The sequence below is a fragment of the Pygoscelis adeliae genome, unplaced genomic scaffold (genome assembly GCF_000699105.1).
Source record: "Pygoscelis adeliae isolate BGI_AS28 unplaced genomic scaffold, ASM69910v1 Scaffold14, whole genome shotgun sequence".
NCBI lineage: Eukaryota > Metazoa > Chordata > Aves > Sphenisciformes > Spheniscidae > Pygoscelis > Pygoscelis adeliae.
The window spans coordinates 21,608,768-21,627,537 of NW_008825109.1; the positions used below are offsets into that span (position 1 = coordinate 21,608,768).

An 18,770-nucleotide genomic window follows, 5' to 3' on the forward strand; every position below is an offset into this window, starting at 1 on the left:
ATGCTTCCTGATTTCTTCCTTTTTCTTTCTGATGTCTTTATTTCTAATGTCTTTTGCTTATTATTTTGCCCCTCTTTCGGTGCTGAGACATGACTCTGTCACTTGTTCAATGCATTTCCAGATAAAGTACCTTTGTGTTCTCATTTTTGCTTCCTTCATATTTTGGGGTGCTTCTAAGGAGCCTCTCCAAAACAAATCTAACTTTTTTCTTTCACTTGCCCGAAAAGTCAACAGCAATAGGCTTCTGGTTTCCTGAGATTATTTCTGTTTATAGTGATCAATACTTGTTCAGGGTTTCCTTGCTATTTTCAGTCTTGTTTAGATTGTAAATAATTTGCATCAGAGACCTGTCTTTTTATTACAATTACTGAAAAACTAGGACAATTAAATCTTGGCTTGTACTTAAGGCTCCTAGTGAATCCTGAGCTGTTGATAGCAAAATAATTCAGCAGAGGGAATTTCATCTTCCTATATAGGGTTTTTGCTACAGTCAGCGTGAACCCCTAAAAAAGATTAATATTTTCCAGTGAAACATCTAACATACTGATGACTTCAGGTTGTCCACCAATCTTTGTAATTGGCATGAAATCTAGGATGGCTAGGAGTCAAAATCCTGTCTTTGGCTTTGTGTGTGTCCTGGTTATTACCTGCCTAATGAAGTCAGTAGGCAGGGCAATCTCTTTGTGTCATCCTGCAACCACGTCAAGTTACTCGCCAAACCCCTCTCTGGGAAAGTGGTTTGGAAGCATTTAGGTGAAGATTTTCTTTTCAGTACAAATCTGCTGCTTTGTGGAAACCTACGGATGTTATAGGAGGGGATCAGCTTCAATGAATTTACTAGCTTTAAAATAATGTGGAGAAAAAAAAAATATGAAAAAGTCCATGATTGTTCTAGCCGTTTCCAGAATGAAAGACTCCAGGCTTTCCTCTTGAAAGTGATACTAGTTGTACTAAGGCAATTAAAGAGAATATGCTGTTTCCATTTAAGTGTTTATGCCACTTTTGTTTGAGTCAATTTTGATCTATGAAAATTTGAGACTTTGAATTTTTGTTTTGATTTTTTTAATAAGAAAAAGTTTAATTCTGCTACTTAGTAGAACTGTATCTTATGAATTCTACTAAACAGAGTTGTGAAAACTAGATGTGCTGCAGTTATATGAATATACTTCCTTCAGTGCAGAAGCTTATTCCTGCCAATGGCAAACCGTCAGTGATGTCGATTTTATTCTCTGTTCTTGTCTTCTGTTTTAATATTCTCAGACCTATTTGTCTCATCTGCGCCTCTTCTCAAAATCTGCTTTACCAAAGCTGTCCCTTGTTCCAAGCAAACCTCTGTCTTTTTTTGCTTTGGGTAAGGCCATGTTCACAGTGTACTGACTTTGAAGATTGCCGTTATTTTAGCTACCAGCTTCAATACAGGACATTAATTATTTCTTATACCCATCCTAAAGGAATGGCAGGAAATTGCAGCATAACTGGGAGCTATTTCCATGTTATGACCGTGAGGTAATGGCTGCTATGATAGGTAGTGTATGGCTACAGCTTCAGTTGCATGTGGAAGGTACGATATCCTGCAGCATGGGTTTTTTGCATAGATATAAATTACAGTTAATCAGCCGTGAGTCTTGGGACCTGAGTTCCCTGGGGACTGATTCCCAGGGGCAGGGTGTGAACTGCTAGGATCTGTCCACAGGAGGTGGAAAGAAACCAGAAAGCAGCAAAAAACCAGGAGGGAGCAGTCATGAGCATGGCCTGGAAAGGTAATGGCAAAAGAACTCTGCAAGATGCAGAGCAGAAAGCAAAACTGGAAATCATGCATGATTAATCTACTTGCTGTTTTCTTATTGTGTTGTGGAAACTTGACTTTATAAACTGAATTGCACCAAAGAAATGTCTGGTTTGTGTTATCAATCTTGTCTCCATATGGAAACAAGTCAGATCAAACGTCAAGATTTTTTATTCTTTTAAGTGCCATCATGTTTTACTACATCTTTTGATATCTCTCATAACCATTTTCTTTTTCTTCTTTATAAATTATTAATTCACTAGGCAGTCAGCCACCCTTGAGTATTGCAGGGTTCTAAATTGCTTATTTTGCCAAAAAGTATTTGTTACTGGATCAGAAAAGCTCAACTGGCTAGTAAGGAGGGAATTCTTCCTAATAAATATTCCTTCTGGGTAGAGCGTGCCTCTACACTGGAAAAAAGAGAAAATTTCTGCGAAGCGTTCTAACAGTGTTTGTTCTTACTGCTGAAGTCAGAATTGTAAGAAGCACTTTGCCGTTCCTGCCTTGTGAAGATGTTCTAAAGGACAGAAACAAATTTTAATCTAAAGAATATTTATGGGTTATAGGAAATCTTATAATGCACGATATTACAGAGAAATTCAGATCTCTAATTCACACTTTAATACAGATGCAATGTTAATGTTACAGACTGGTGTACTTCTGAGGTTTTTCTGGACTGTCATTTCTGAAACTGCCTAGAGAAAGGGAAAGACTTTCTGATTTTTGTCAATATAATTATATGGCTCTCAAAGGATTTGCTCCTGTTTTCAGCAGTCAGGAGAGAAGTAGTAGACTCATAATACACAACAAATAAATTCCACTTCCTGCCTTCAGATCTCTCAGTCAGACAGATGAAGAAAGATAATGGAAAAAAGCACTCAAACAAAAGAGTGAAAGTCGTGTTTCGTCTTTTCGGAGAAAATGAGAGTGGAGCTGCTCTGATAGGAGCTGTAATAAGAGTTGTTTCAAAGGGGAGGGGTGGCAGGAGGTGGGACATTCACTCTGCCAGATTTTGATTTAAACCTGAACACAATGGTGAGGCACCTGTTGAGAGCTGAAAGCTTTTCTAGAGATTTTGGTGCTGATTGTCGCCTCGCAGCTGGAGGATTATGTGTAACCTGAGCATTTAGCACTGAAGTTCTTACAGCAGCCTTGACAAGAATTGAAGGGAAAAGTTCCTCTTTTTTCTACAGTTAATACCACAAAATGGTGTTTTATAAAGTTTGTCTTTAATCTTACCTTGCTGTGATGCCCTTTCAAGAAAGAGGACTACAATCTGCAAGTAAAGCCACTGTAAATGCAAGGATGTTGTTTTAACTTCAAAAGTAACTGTAATTCTACTAAATATTATCATATACACAACTGAATCAAATCTCCCATTCTCTGTGCAATAGGCCCATGTGGTTGGTTTGTCCCCCCCCTGTATTTTAAAAACACCTTCCATTGTATAAACATACTTAATCTAAATTGATCCTCCGTTGCCTGGAATTGCTGAGCTAACAGAACAAATAAGAGTTCATTTTATGCCTGTGTAAGACTCCATTCACTTCACTGAGCTATACTGGGATCAGTGTATTTGAATATGATGTGAATTCATGCTTTTTATCTTGTCACAAGAAAACAGAATGTCGATTTCATGGTATCAGCCTTTTACCTGAAGACAGGCAATAGAAAGCATCACTAAAGTAATTGTAATTGGATGACATACAGAAGGAAGAGCTGCAAATCATGAAATTAGGCTCTTAAAACCTTCTTCTCCTTCATTTACTTATAACACAAAGTAACTGTGGAAGTTTCTCAAGGTTTACATTAAAAATTGGCCATAGATGACAAATTAATTCAGTGCAAATTTAGGGTTCTTAAGTTACTACTGCCTAGACTCTTTAACAATAAATAAATGAACCTTTTTTTAATATTCCTTACATGAGCACTGCAACATATGTTCCTGGAGAACATTAGATATGAGCTACTTTACAAGCAAATCAAAATAGTTGCATTCATTATCTGCTCTACTTTTTCCTAATGTAATCAATCTATATTAAAAAAATCATTGTGGAAGCACTGAGAAAAATAACTGAAGAATATTGTTTTCTCCACAGTTCTGTCTTTAAAAGATATTGCACACACATACACTATATAAATATTTATTAGGAGTATGACAATTTTGGTGATGTTTAAGACATTGCAGCATTGGATTAAAACATTAGAAAATTGCATTGAACTATCTTGTCTCTCCCCCTGATAACACTGGATTGTTCTCTGAAGTTGCTTTATTTCCTGTACCATACAGAGTGCTTCAGACTTAGGACTATGACTAGTTCAGCTCCTGTCCAAAAAAATCTGGATTTCAGTAGTATTTCTATTCATTTGCTTAAAAACAAGAACTACGGAAGAGGAACTTAAAATATTCTTTTAAGTCAAAGAAATAGCATTGGGTTGCATATATAACTCTTAACTTATACTCCTAGCTTGAACACCCTACAATTTTTTTTTTTTTTTCCCCTCCCTTCTGAGGTTTTCAAAAGGGAAAGCATCCCAGCCTTTACAGCGTTAACTAATATTGAGTTATCTTATTTAGGTTCAAACCTAGTAATGAAGACAATTTCTGCAGTGAGGAACTGGATGTTGACTTTCTACAACTTACTGATGGAGAAAGTAGTAACACCTGAGAATAATGAATGCCAAAGAAAAAAAATCTGTGTGCTTCAGCTGGGGCTTCTGCAAAGGTAAGATGCAAAACCCTCATCACAAGTGAAAAAGTGAAGAGCTTATCTTGAATATTTCAGTGAAAGAATCATAATTTTTGCAACTAAGTTAGCAGCTTTTTTTGTGTTTGTTTACACTATTTGGAAGGGTGGAATGCATTACTTGTAATTGTCATCCAGTAAGCTTTAAACAGCTTCCTTGAAAATGCAAGTTTTTTTCTCATTTGACCGATTTATCTTCTTGTTCATGTTCAGTAATTTCCAGTGGGTTACCTACAACTCGCTAAAAGGGTAGACATATTTTCACTGTTCACCTAAAATGGAGTATTCTTCAGTGGGATAGTGATAAATCAAAAGGAAAAAATCATTTCAGCATGGTAATTGCATCAACTTGTATTATTTTAGCTCAGCACGGTTGCAAATATAAATCTACTAAAAAGATACATATACGCAACATTTTTAAAAGGCATAGTCACTTGCTTGTGTTAAAAGTTGCTAATCTACATGCCTGGAAATACTTAGAACTTTCCTATTTTTGAACGATTGACTAACTAAAAAAAAAAAAAACAACCCACAACCAAAAAAAAAAAAAACCCCACACCAAACCCAACATTTAAAAAGAGTGGTGAAAGGAAATCTTCTTGTTGAAGAAATGTAAAAGTAACATTTTTGGCAGGCCGCTTTGGGTGATGTCATTCTACAGAATGTGCTAAAGTCTGTTATTTTACAGCGGGAACTGGTTTCTCAAGGCAGGCAGAGTCTATGGGCACTTAGTGTTGCTCTCAACTTTAGCCAGCCAAGATCTGTGCTTTTTTTACAGCTCGTTTGATGGTAATAAACCATGCACACTCTTAAATATGGGACTCAAAGGCTTTTTTCATATATATAGACACATATATGTGTAAGTATCTATATATGTTGGAAATCTCTTGCGCACTATTGTGTGGGTTTATCTCTTGGCTGAAGATATGCTCATTGCTAGTGTTGAGTATTCGTTGCCTTCTGTACTGGGTTCTGGCAGATGAGAACACTAAAAGTAGACTTGCTTTCTGCTCCACCCGCCCCATACTGCCAATTCTTTGTGAGGTGACAATTCCTTGCTGTTTCTCCCCAGATGCTTGCTAATACTCAGTCAATAGGATATCAGAGTAGCTACAGTTCAGTGTACGTTTGCTTTTTCATGAGTGAAAATAGGTCTCGGCTCTGAACCACGCTAACTTGAGTGCAAACCTTTGGTAAACCACAAAGAGCTTTACTGTATTTAAGGCATTAAGTAGTAAAAGGATTAGGTTCTGTTGAAATTATCCAAGAGGGAGCATGAATCAGGTGGTCTTTGGAGGGTTTAAGGATTGTCCTGTTAAGGGCCAATAAATGTAGTTCACTTGTGTGCTAACGTAAGGGAGTATTTGTATTTGTTACATTTTATGTGACTACTTTTATGATACCATCTGCTCTATCCCATCTATTTGGAGCACTGAGCCTGGTCATGCAGTATAGGTACTTTAAAACAAAATGGTAAAGAGTACAGCTAGTAGCAGAGAATACTCAGGGCCTGATTCTGGAGAAGTTTTGTGGACTGCCAATGGAATAACATGTCACTTGAGATAAATTAGACTGGCCTTACAATTATTGCATCTGAAAGAAAAAATGTTGAATACCTTTCACTTAGATTCTTTTCCTTTTGCATTTTACTTCTGGTGAGAAATACCACTGCAACAGTCCAAGTTAAATTTTTGTTTCTAGGGATATATTAAAATACTGTTTTATTAATCAAGATTTCAGTGTCTTCTGTCTCCTGACCAGGTTTACTTCTTATTCTTGTTTACCAGCATGAAAGTATTGATTTGGTACTTAGTGGTGCAGGGGCTTTCTACATCCACTAAGGAAAATCTGCTTGGTTAATGTCTGGAAAAGAAATCCATTAAAGCCTCTGAAGTTTTATGAAGTCTTATTGCTGTTAACAAAATGCGTATATTTGATCTAAGCTCGGTGGACGCTTCTTACTTTAAAAATGACATTTATATCACGTTGTGTATTCTTAAGATAAGTTGGTCCTAATGCTGAAAACAGTATTTTGGAAGATTTGTGTCTGTAGGCAAATGATACTAACCCTTTGGCTGTGGAATCACAAAAGAATAACAATTGTATTATAGGCACACCTGGCTCAGCTGCCTATTATTAAGTTTGCCTGACACATACCTTTAGAAGATGTTTTCAGTTGCTTAAAACATTTCCAAATATTAACTACTTGGGCTGAAATTTTCCATGCTAGTTGTCTACCCAAGTCTGATTTTTTTTTTCTTTTTTACTTTCTTCTGATTTTTAAAGCTTAAGCCAAAACAGGTCTGCCAGTTCTGTGCACAAGACTAAAGAAAAACATGTTATTTCTTCAGTGCTAAAAAATTCTAGTGTGTTCTGGGTTTTTTTTTTCCCCTTTCCCCCCTGTGTTTTTGTTCTTAAATTCTAGCAGTTCTTTGTTTTGATGTAGAAAGCTGACATTTGTGTTAGAGATGTATCCTTTCCTTCTCGGTGAAAATCTACAGATACTTGGCCAAGTTGTAAGTGTGTGTTACCACCTTTCGCGGTGGTATCCATCGGGGTGACTGTATACTGTTACTGTCAGTTACTCTTAGCTCAAATGGCAGAGATCTGTATGGTAGATGTAAAGGTTGTAACTGATGATGAATCATACAGGTGCCAGCATGATGCGACATGGTAGACTTTGTTTTTTTTCAAAACATAACACTGAAAACATCAAGGTTGCAAATTACAGCACATAAGTTATAAAATGCTAAACAAAAGGTTTTCCCATCTCCTTGTATGTATGTGTGCTTTTTGGCATACATCCATTCAATCTACCTTTTTTTTTTTTCTTCTGTGGCTGATGCTTGTTAAGGTGCCCATGATGGACCTGCTTTGAGGAGGAGACTGCAGATATTAGAGCTTAGTTTTCTGTAGGATCGTTGCCTCCCTTTTTGCAGCTGTTAGAATTGATGGATAGGGCTGAGAGGGGCTGCAGAACAGGGATCATCTCTTGGTAGCATAGATGAACACTGTCCTGGAGAAATTAATTCTGTGCTGATGCCTACCATCGTGGTGCTTCGTGCCGCTAGGTGAGACGTATAAACCACATTGGTTGGGCTGTCAGAATTTGTGTGGTGGTGACTTTCTAGGTATATGATTTGAGGCTCCCATGTACAAGTCTGACTAGAGCAAATCAATATAAGCTATGTTTTCGATATGTAGGTACTCTGAAAAATATGGTCCTGGACATCTTGAATCAGTTCATTAAAACTGCTGAACATTTCCGACCTTGCTATGCTTCAGTGTCCTGTTTGAAAGTACCACTCCTTTAAATTAAGCGGTTATGAAGATTAATTAGGGTATATGAAGCATACATTGTGGAAAGCATAGGGAATGCTTCTATAATGGTGAAAAGCACATCAGGACATTGGTTTTTGTCCTGAGGAAAGACTTCAGACAGATTATAGCAGAGGAAGTCTATGGCAAGATTTGAACAATGGAGATAAGACAGAAGTTGGAATAGTTGTTCTTCACATCCCCCATGTGAGTCCTGGTTAAAGAATGGTTCTCAGACAATTTTAAATAATGTTTTAAAATGTCTATAAATGCAAAAATGGTTTGGTGATAGTGAAAGTTTCAGACTTCACAAAACGCAGTGCAAAATTTTATCTGATTCTGTTTCAAAGTAGTTATCAATACTGTTTATTGGTACCATGGGCCATTTAACATTTGATATACTTGTCAGGTGCTGAAGGTCTAATTTATTAAAAGAGAAGTCACTACCAGCAGGGTCAGTTTCCAGTGTCACTGCAGTACTCCTTGGCTATTATAACCAAAGTAGAAGTTTGGAGCTTTGTGCCTGGTGTTGTCCAAATACCTATACTTCTAAATGTAATTAACTTTAGCAAGTCTGAATTAACAGAATGCGAAAGCGTTGTTTATGTTATGACTACTAGACCTTCCTAATAAAAAATAAATCCATGTGTATTTGAAATATAAAAGGCTTAGTACCTAATTGCAAAATGTAAGCAGTAAATATAATGGAGGCTTCTGTAATTATTTCATATATTTCTTTTCATGTGTGTATGGTCATGTATATGTACAGCTGTGTTTGGATGTTTAAATGCGTTCTTGAAATACACTCTGCCTTCTGCAAATTATCTCGGTAGCAGCTGCTGTCTGTCGCACAAGCCAAGCATGGTGGGGTATAGTAAGATTCTTCCCCTTTCTCCATGAGGCATAATTTTATTAGGCTGTGTTGTAAATCATAGGGATGCCTGCTGAGTACACTCTGCAGTTACGATTTTTTGGCTATTGCTGCACAGAACTAGGATTTTCTTGCTTTAAAGTTAAAGCTTTCAAAGTTCAACTGCATTGAGTTATTTGTATGTGAACAACTGGTAGTCAGAAGAGATATTAGCACTGATTTGCTGGAAATACCTACTGATGGCTATCTAACAAAGACCTGGTTAAACTCAGGAGTGTCCTACAATAAACTCATGGATTTGTAGGTAATTACACTAAAAGCGGGGAAGTAGACACACCTTCATCTAGGGGAAAAACTGGAATCTACTGCCTAAGGAAATATGAATAGTGTGAAAACGTCTGAACAGAATTACTGAATAAGGTAACTCACGCTTTCTGTGGGGAGAAAACATGCAAGGGACTATTAACCTAATGCAGCTGTGGGCATCCTACTTCCTTGTAGGGGTGTGTCTGTGTACTTTATCATATTGTGTAGCCCACGTTCTTCCTTTCCGTTATAGGACTAACTTGGTTCCCCAGGATTTAGTCTTTCAGGGGGTCTTGTCTTAATTTTACAATGTAAGGTATTTCAGGGGCAGAGACGGTATCTTATTTATTGCCTTTATGAGTCATTTAGTTCATTTTTTGGATGCTTGACAGATAATAATGTGTTTGATTGCATCATGTGGTATACCAGGTCTGTAGGAAAACAGACTTTCAACTCTGTAATGAAGTCTTAAGTTTGATTTACTGTTTACCCATTCGACAGCAGATGCTAGCCAGAATTCAGATCATGTAAATTCTATGAACTGACTAAGCCAAAGGCAATATAAAATCAAGTATCATCAGTGTACATCTAATAGTTCACACAATGTAACGCTGTCTAGATTTTTATCATTAATGTTCTGGACTAAACACGGAGCACTAGATAGAAGAAAACCGGGACAGATTTCAGCTGGAAAATATTCATAGTATCTAAATGTTCTATAGAATAACATGTTAATGGTTGTCATTTTGCAGTAGTTCTTGTACAATCCATGTTTCCCAATTGTTGAGACCTACTGTAAATAATCTGAAAAAACAAAACAAAATCCCCCCCCCCACTTGTTCTTGTGTGGGCTTTGGAAAGCTGTAGTTGTGGAAACTTCAAAAAATTAATTCCTAACAGAAATAATTGATCTGACAGCTAAAGAGAGGCTCACTTTCTCAAGCGCTTAAAAAAAAAAAGGTTTTATTTTTGTTCTCCATTATTAGTTTTCCCATTGAGTGAAGCTGAGTCTAGTGCAGAAAGCTATGCACTGCTGGGATGGTGTTGGCCAGATCCGGGGACATGATGTTCAGTCTGAAGAGCAGAGGGAGGAGTACCGTATTCTTTTTCCCCCTCAGGGACCCGACAGTATAGTTCATAAAAGGCATAGTTCTTGGGCACATGTTAAGCCAAGTAAATTTTACCAAGTCGTTGCTTGTCATATGAGCAAGAACCCGACAACGTCCATGGATGTAGAGTGTCAGACATGCAAGGTATGCAATGCATTTGGTTAAACTCTTGTGAATGTTTTGTCTTACTGTTGTAATGGGGTTGTCGCAGTTTAATCAATTTAAGTAGGTGCTTTGGGATCGAACTCTCCGATCAATCATTAGTTTCAAACACAAAAAGACAGTCTCTCTGCTTGGCTTGGTTCCTGTGGACTAATGCTGCAATGACAAAAGCCAGCATTCAAGTTGGTGCTAACCAGCACTATTGTCACTTCCAGAAGGAGAGGACACAAAGACAGATCTTCGTTCTCTCAGATCAGGAATATAATTAACTTACTGTAGCTTACCAGCCTACTGTCAGTTAGTAGAACTGCTGCTTAGGAAGAGGCTGGAGTTGGTGAACAGCAAGAACTCTTCTGTGATTACTGCTGTGTGTGGGAATACACAACTTTATATGATCTTTGCGAATGGGGAGGGCGTGCAGTAAAGATACTTGATTCTGTCAACTATTTCCTGCCTTGATTCATTCAAACGTCTAAGACCCTGAAGTCTGCCAACTTATTTAGGTCACAAAGAAGAAATTGTAATCAGGAGATGCTTGAGGAGCTCAAAAATTTCCAGAAAGTATTATGACTAAACTTGGAGGCTTCATGAGAAAAAGTAGAATAATGAGTAAAGTTTTCCCAGAAAGGACCGAAGAGTGCTTGTTATAGTGTCTGGATAGATAGCAATACCCAGCTATAATGCAGCAGTGTGAAATGTTGGGGACAGATCTGTGGTTCCTCCTGTCAGGAAAGAAGTTCAGTGGAACACAGGAGACCAGGAAAGCTCTGAGACTTCTCAGCAGAGATTAGTTATGTCAAAGGGTTAAGGAAGTAAAAGAACTTAAATGGGATGGAACACTTATTGAACTTTTTTGGTAATGAGGGGATTTCCAAAGGGGAGAGGTCAAATTGGTCAAGTCCAAATAATGCAAAACTGAGTTAATGTATTTGATTCTAATCTATGTCGTATCTCAGTTGAATGGCTGGACAGAGTCACCAAGTCAAGCAATGCTGCAGAATTTACTCTGTGAAAAGGTTTGTGCCAGGTAATGCAGGCACTGGGTACGAATTTTGGGGTCAGTCATCAATTTCAACGTAGCTAAATACTAGCAAGAGAAGTGGGCGACCATCTGGTTAGGTCTGATTCAGTATCTTACAGCTTGAGAACTTCCCATCTTATCACCATCCTTTCTAGGGAATAGGTATCTAGGTGCTGTTGCTCGGTTGCATTTGGACTTCCAGAGCAAGATGAGGAAAAGGAGACTGAAGCTGCCCCCAGGAGACCATAGAATTTGCCATTGAATGGTAACCATTCCTTGGAGAAGTTAAAATAAATAGTCATTACTGAGGATGATTGAAGCTGGAAACTATTTTTGTATGACTTTGTCTTTTAATACCTGATCCTAATCCAGCTCATGACACATGTGAAGATTTACAGAAATAATATATTCTTTGTGAAAACAAGGAAAAGTATCAGTGATGCAAAAAACGGAAGGGAACAGGTCAGATGCTGGTCTTGTGGAAAAAATGAATTACTAGAACAAGGACTTTTACAAATACAGAGCGAGGCAGAACAAAGTGTCACAAACATGCAGCCCTCTCCCAACTCAAGGAAAATTCAGCAATGAAGCTCAAAAAGTAGTTAAGTGACCAGTTAAATACCATTCTTGAGGGTTAAACTCTGAATGTATAAGAAGATCTTTGCTCTATGTGGTACTAGTTCAGCAAGAGTTTTTAGGCTGGAGTATCTAATACAACTAAAGAGAAGTTCCAGAACTGAATTGTCTAATTGGCTTCAGATAAAGGCACTGTTTGGAGACTTATGCCCATCCAAAACTTGAGCTGTTTTTCAAAATGGGTTTCTGGAATTTAAAAAGAAATCTGGGTAGTTATGAGAACGAATGAACGAACTGGTATTTTATGATGACTAATATCTTCATAAAAATGCCAGACGTATTCGGGCATTAAAAGTTTAATAATGTGGCTCAGATGGAGGTGATTTGTAGGTGATTGGTTTCCTGCGTTGTATCTTTTGTTGATAAATTGTTGCATTTCAAAGGACACAAGGCATAATAGCACTATAAGTGTTGCTTCTGAGAAAAGATAAAGGGAATATCAGAAACTGATTTTGAAATCTGGAATCATAGCTATGGAAGTTAAGGGAATATCTGAAACTTATTTTGAAATCTGGAATCATAGCTATGGAAGTTCAAATATTTTCCATTCTAAATGAAATAACTCAATTTTCCAAATTTCAGCTCAGTTCTTGGATCAATAAGTAGGTAATAATTCTGGTTCAGTTATCAGAAGTAATTCTTCATTCCAGGAAGTACTACAGCTATTATCCAAAATGTTACGCATATGAGGAAAAACACTTACAGGGTAATCTAGGAAGATTCAGATAACTCTCTTACTCATTATAATTGTTTCTATTATATGTCAAAATGCCCTAGAGAGTGCTGGAAACTTTATCCATATATCTGTGTATGCACTCAACCAGCTCTTCACTTTTCCTTTCTAACTACATGCGTGTTTCTTGCTGGTACAACAGTGCTAATCATGTAGACCATAGGTCATCATGAGCCGTCAGGATAATGTTCTCCACATGTCAAGATGTTTGTAAAGAAACAATTTGAGTTAAAGCACTCTGTCAGACCAAAGTTTTCTGAAACGTCTGTTGCATTGCAACTACACAAGTGTTGGATTAATGGCCAGGTCGCTTCTCTAAGCATTGAATAAGTAGTTTCTAAGGAACAAACCCAGAAAGAGCAGGCAAAATTGTGTTTTTGCTGAAGCCTGTGATAGGGCGTACAACATTTTAAGTAGGGTTGGTATTTTCTTCTTGCTTAACGGTAGTATCTTGATTTGTAGTTCCTGCCAGGACTTGGTCTAATACAGTTTCTGACCACATCTGTTCAAAGCCAGAGGACTAGCTGGCAAAGGAGCAGAAATTCTTTCAACAGCTCTGTGAATAAGGATCAGCTACTTTTAATTTACCATGGGATGAAAACATTTACATGGTGTTACCGCAGCACAGGTGATGTACCCTAAAGGTTCATAACCTAGTTTACCTTGTGCTAACTTGTTCACATATCCGTGTTTTAATTTTATGGTAGCTGCTTTATTGTGTGAATCAGCTGTAATTAACATGAACAATATGTTCATGTCATGTAAGGGAAACAAATCCTATTTTAAGAAAATTTTCATTAGATTAAATGTCATTATGGTGAAACGCACAATTCTGTAACTTCCTCTGAATGCTTAGCAAACAGCATTTCTAATTAAACAAGTTTTGCTTGCCCTGTATTCCTCTTTGTATTACACAAATGGTTGGAGCAGAAAATGGTTATTAAAGCCAGGAGTGTGCCTAATAACTGGTGTGATAGAAAAGCAAATTGGTAGCTCAGTACCTTTTTAAAACAGCTGTAAAGTTTTTACTTGGTAGCAGAAGTCAATTGATTTTTTCCTTTCTTCCGTACTTTGCTTTTGGTCTGTAGTCCGAGGATATTTTTTTTTTTTCCTGCCACAGCTGTCAGGCAGCTCACACCTGTGTAAGCATTTGAGGTAGAATGGTGTGAATTAGCCAAAAGCTGCTCAGCTAAAACTGTTATGCACTGAGGTGGCTGAGGAGGGAGCTGCTACCAGGAAGGATTTCCTGCCATATAAACTAAAAATATTTTTAAAAATCTATGTCTCTGAGTTTTCACTTTGACAGTGTTGTGTGTATTCGGGGCTTTTTCTAAGAGAGCTATGTGGGATTTTTATTATATTGTCTAATTAGGATATCAGTAGAACTCCTTGGCTTCTGTTCTTGGAGACTTTGTCAATTTTATATATTCACGTATTGCATCAATACAAGATCATTAACAACTGTGAACCTGAAATAAAACCTGATCTTTCCAGAATGGGGTTGTCCATTTTTATCATTGCAAGTTTTACTTTCAGATGAATCCAAAAACCTCTTGACTTTTCACTTGGACACATTTCTGAGAAACAAAGCGTTATCTGTGCTCATTTAGATAGGGCCGCAGAAAATCTTGTTCCACTGTCCAACCTGCTCAATCCACAGAAAGCGTATTTTTATTGCCGGATTTTCTATGAGTATGACTTAAGGAAGAAAATGAAATGGGAACAGAGTGAGCATGTTGCAAATGCACGGCTTAAACATCTCAATTCTGTGGCCAGTTTCAGGTTCCATTTGTTATTTATTCCTTGGGTTTTGTAGCTACACAAATAGAACTCGTCTCTTTCTGCTTTGCAGTCCTAGGCATCTGCCTTAGGCTTTCCTCTTCCTGAGAAGTAAGCTTCTAGAGGCATGGAGCCTACAAGACATAACAATAGCCAGTGACGTCCACCCCATTAATAAGGACTACTCAGTGTATTAATATGTTAATGGGAGGAAAATTCCAGGTTTCTTATCGATGTTTGTTGAACACCTTTTCTGGGATCTATGGAACTGAAGTAAACTTTAGTGATTTATATCAAAAAACTGACCAAAAAAACTGTGAGTGAGGACCCAAACCTCAGTTGGAGAGGTTGTCATGTTTATGTAGAGGTTAACAGAAACTTTCTTAAATAGAAGCTATTCTCAAAATATAGTCTGGATGAGGAACATAGAGCTATTTTAGAACATGTCATCTGTAGATAAGCTGGTAAATTCATAGAACATTTAATTTTTAACCTGCTAGTTTTGACTATGCACATTTTTACGTTAGTAGCTATATGTATGAACTCCATTGCACGAAAGTCAAAGTCCTCCTTTGGAGAGTAAATTGTTGTGGTTCTTTCCCCGCTTGAATGCATTGGAAGGGGTAGAGTTGAAGCAGATAGCTTCTGAGGAAGGTGGTTGTTACTTACTATATTTGAGCACCACCTTGGCCTCGGAATGAGAATTGCTCTTGGGGAAAATGGCTGCTTTGGCAAAAGGAGAAAAACTGTTTCCTGGGATTAACAGCAACTACTGCTGCTACTGTTATCTGGCTTTTGTATTTTTGCTGGCAAAAGTTACGGTCCTGCTTTATTTAATTCCAGTCAGCTAGTCTCATTCGATTCTGTGATGTAGTGGAGTCATGTTATTTATGGCTGATAATTGTCAAATAGAACAATTCATTAATCTCCTATATCAGCTGATTCCTTCTTATTTCCTTTTAACTCAGTCTTGTGCATTCCTTTATTGTTATCTTAAAGATCTCACAACTGCCCGAAACTGCTCATTTTTATGTTACCTTATGTGTTACTGGAGACCTTATTTTTCACTGCCCATTTTGGCTGGAAGTTTCATGATGCATGGGAGAAATTTTGCTTGCAGAAAACCTGTCTGAATACTAAATGGTTTTAGAGGGATAGGGCGTAGTTCAGGAGCCCTTCTTTTAGATTGTAACTATTCAATATGACTGCTTGTAGTAATACATGATGTTATATTGGACTTATGAGTTGGACGTGATTTTTTTCCTTATTGATACGTGGCTGATTATTTTATGCGGCTGGAGTTTGTCCAGTGAACTGTCATGGATAACTATGAATATTTGATGTTAATAAATTCAAGCATGTTTCCACGTTGGGTCACTAGTCAGCTAAGCTGGGACAGTCACTTGAGTGGGAGAATCTTCTGGTTTTACTGTACTTCGACTAGTCCAGTTCAAAAGTTATAGACCCAGTTTAGCAATGTGCACCGTTATTATAGGACAAAAAGAAGCTATGTACTATGTTAAAGAAAAACCAACAAAACCCCAAACACCAAAACAACCAAAAATAACCAAACCCAAAACTAGATACTGTAAATAAACTCTGTGCAAATTTATACTCTAGGCAGTATCACTGCCTTTACTGCAGATGTACGGAGCGTGAATCAGTACAGCGTTGGTTCCAGTGACTGCAATGATTCATTCTATATTTCTTTTCTTTCCTTTCTCTCTTTTTATTTTTTCAGCATGAATATGGCACTTTCAGAAGTCAAGGAGAAAAAACATTTGGCTTTGGCAAGCATAATGTGGGCAGAGAGTATAAAATTCCATACACAGCTGTGCCAGCGTGCTTTGGTCCTAACTTACAACATTTCCTGCTATTCCAGAACTGGGCCTGTCTTAGAGAGATTGCCAGTCATGACACTTCTTATGGTGGTTTTGTGCTGTGCACAAATGGGGACTAGAATGAAACCAGCAGACTAATTTTAGTTCATGATCTTAAGTTTTGAATCCAGGTCTGCAGAAGTGAAAGATTAGTGTGTATTAGCTCACTGAAAATTTGAGCCCATTCTCCAGCTGGACTGTTTTGACCACCTGCTAACTTGTTGATATGGTGAGAGATTAGGTTCTTTGGGTCCAATTCTGACCTCATGTACCCTGGTGTAACTTAAGCGGTTTTTGTAAAATCAATTTGAGTCATCTGATTTAAACTTTAACAAGGCCTAGATATCTCTGCTTTTTATTATTTTAAATAATACCGTAGCATATTTGTTGTTGCTTGTATGATTTTTTTTTTTTTTCCTTCCAGTTTCTCTGCTTCCTAAGCCATTCTTTATCTGCTAGTCTTGTTTTCCATAATACCACCATAAAATAGCTTTCTATGTTGTCTGTCTGCCATGGTCTTTTATTATTTCAGTGATCTAGAATGTACCTAAAATTCTGTGCTCATCTTCTTGGTATTGCTCTTTCTCTCCCATAATAACGCTTCATAGCAATAATTCAGAGACAAGATAGAACATCCTGTTTTGTCCTTGCTTCAGAAAAGGAGAATATTGGTTGTATGAGATAGTTCTGAAAAGAATTCCATGATCCACCTACAGGCCAGCTACCTTATTTCAAATCCTTTGATGCTCCGTATGAGTCCTGAATGGAATTTGCCTGCTACCAGTTGTTTGACATGCACTTTAAGCAAGTCCCAAGACTTGCTGGGAGCAAGAGAGAGAGACTGCCTCCTGGGTAAGTCACTGACCTGGAATGGCTTCATTTCCTTGCTCTGACACAGATTTCCTCTGTGGTTTTGACCATATCATTTAATTGCTCAAAGCCTGAATTTTCTTATCAGTATGCTGTCTAGGGATAACAGTGCCTCCTCGCATCCTAATAGCACTGGAAATAGATGCATGCCAACTTGTTTGGCAAAACACACAAAGACCTTGTTGTTTCAGGACAACTAAATCTTTGCATACCATCAACTCTGTTGACTTGGCCAGCATTTACAGAGGCACTCAGGTGGATTTTCAGAAATTAATTACAACTTGTTCTTGACTGTTTAGTGGCAAGAAGGAAAGAAACATGTCAACATAATAGTTTTCTCTAATTGAAAGGCTGCTTTTAAACGGCTTGCAGTAATGGAATTGCTTACTCATGGTCATGGTTTAAGCCATCTTCTAAAATTTTCTTATTTAGAAGAACTAATATTTGCTTATGTAGAATAGAACAATGATTTAATTTTTTTTATTTGTAATCTGGCACTACTATATTAGATGGTATTTCCTAAGACATTCCCATGTAAAGAATTAAAAATCCTCACTCTTGACCTGAATAAAATTCAGGTACCTGTATTGTTTTCAGATTTGGGTGAGAAAAAGGCTGTAAAAACCTCTTAAGAGCTGAATGCTAGGGTGCCATCTAGTGCTTTATTAATCAACACATTTACTGCAACCTCTACATTTCTGCAGCTCACTGTTAGGCCTGTTCTCAAGGGGCTTACTTAGGAAAGCTTATTGCAAGTTCTGAAGGTAATTCATTGACGGTGAATGAGCCTTGTTCTGCTAACTCGAAGTGCTGAAGAATGGCATGGAATAGAAAGATGAAACCATTTTCCCCTAAACTTCACAAGATTTGAGTGAATTCCTGTGAAATCCTGGACTTGAGTTGCAAGGAGAATATGTAATGTATATATGAGAAGTCACAACAGGTTGAACTTAAAGGATCTGATTCTTTACCTCATAATGTTGTTTGAAAATTAGGAGATTGGGATGCATGTACTGATGCAAAAGCAGTGTGAGTTAAAAGAGAATAAAACCATCATGCTTCAATGAAAATTAGCATCTAGGAGTTTGGGATCTAATCCAAACTAGAGGAATCTCTTGAGTCTTCAGTATAATCTGGACTTCAGGTTTTGCAACTTCTCTCAGGGTTCTTCTGTCCATGAGCTCCATGAAAAAGACCTAATGAATTGGGAAAATAAAAAAAGTAACAGATGTATTTTATTTTTTTTAAACTTTGAGCACATCACAGGTCAATGTGAGTTTAGCAGCTGTTTAAATTTGTATACGCTGCTTAACTTTTTTTTGGAAGTGAATGGCTAAATATGATTTAATGGTACGACATAAGTAGCTGGAGTTAAAACTGACATTTCTGATTATTTGATCTTTATCAGGATGTGATGTCATTGATAATACTGATTTCAATGAACTTCGAACCTTTTTTAATTAACACTACTGTAGGTGATGTTGGAACTGGGAGTAAAGATGTGCATTTAAAGCAGAATCTCGCAAACAACTTTATAAATATGGGCACAACC

General features: G+C 37.4%; 1 protein-coding gene across 1 annotated transcript in view; it reads left to right on the plus strand.

The window, feature by feature from the left end:
* LOC103920227 (palmitoyltransferase ZDHHC15-like) overlaps positions 1-18,770 on the plus strand; it is a 137,982-nt gene that overhangs the window by 1,040 nt on the left and 118,172 nt on the right. The window contains exon 2 of the mRNA XM_009327910.1: positions 4,365-4,512. Within this exon, the coding sequence (XP_009326185.1) occupies positions 4,461-4,512 (52 nt within the window). The 5' untranslated portion in view covers positions 4,365-4,460. The remainder of the gene's footprint in view (positions 1-4,364; positions 4,513-18,770) is intronic.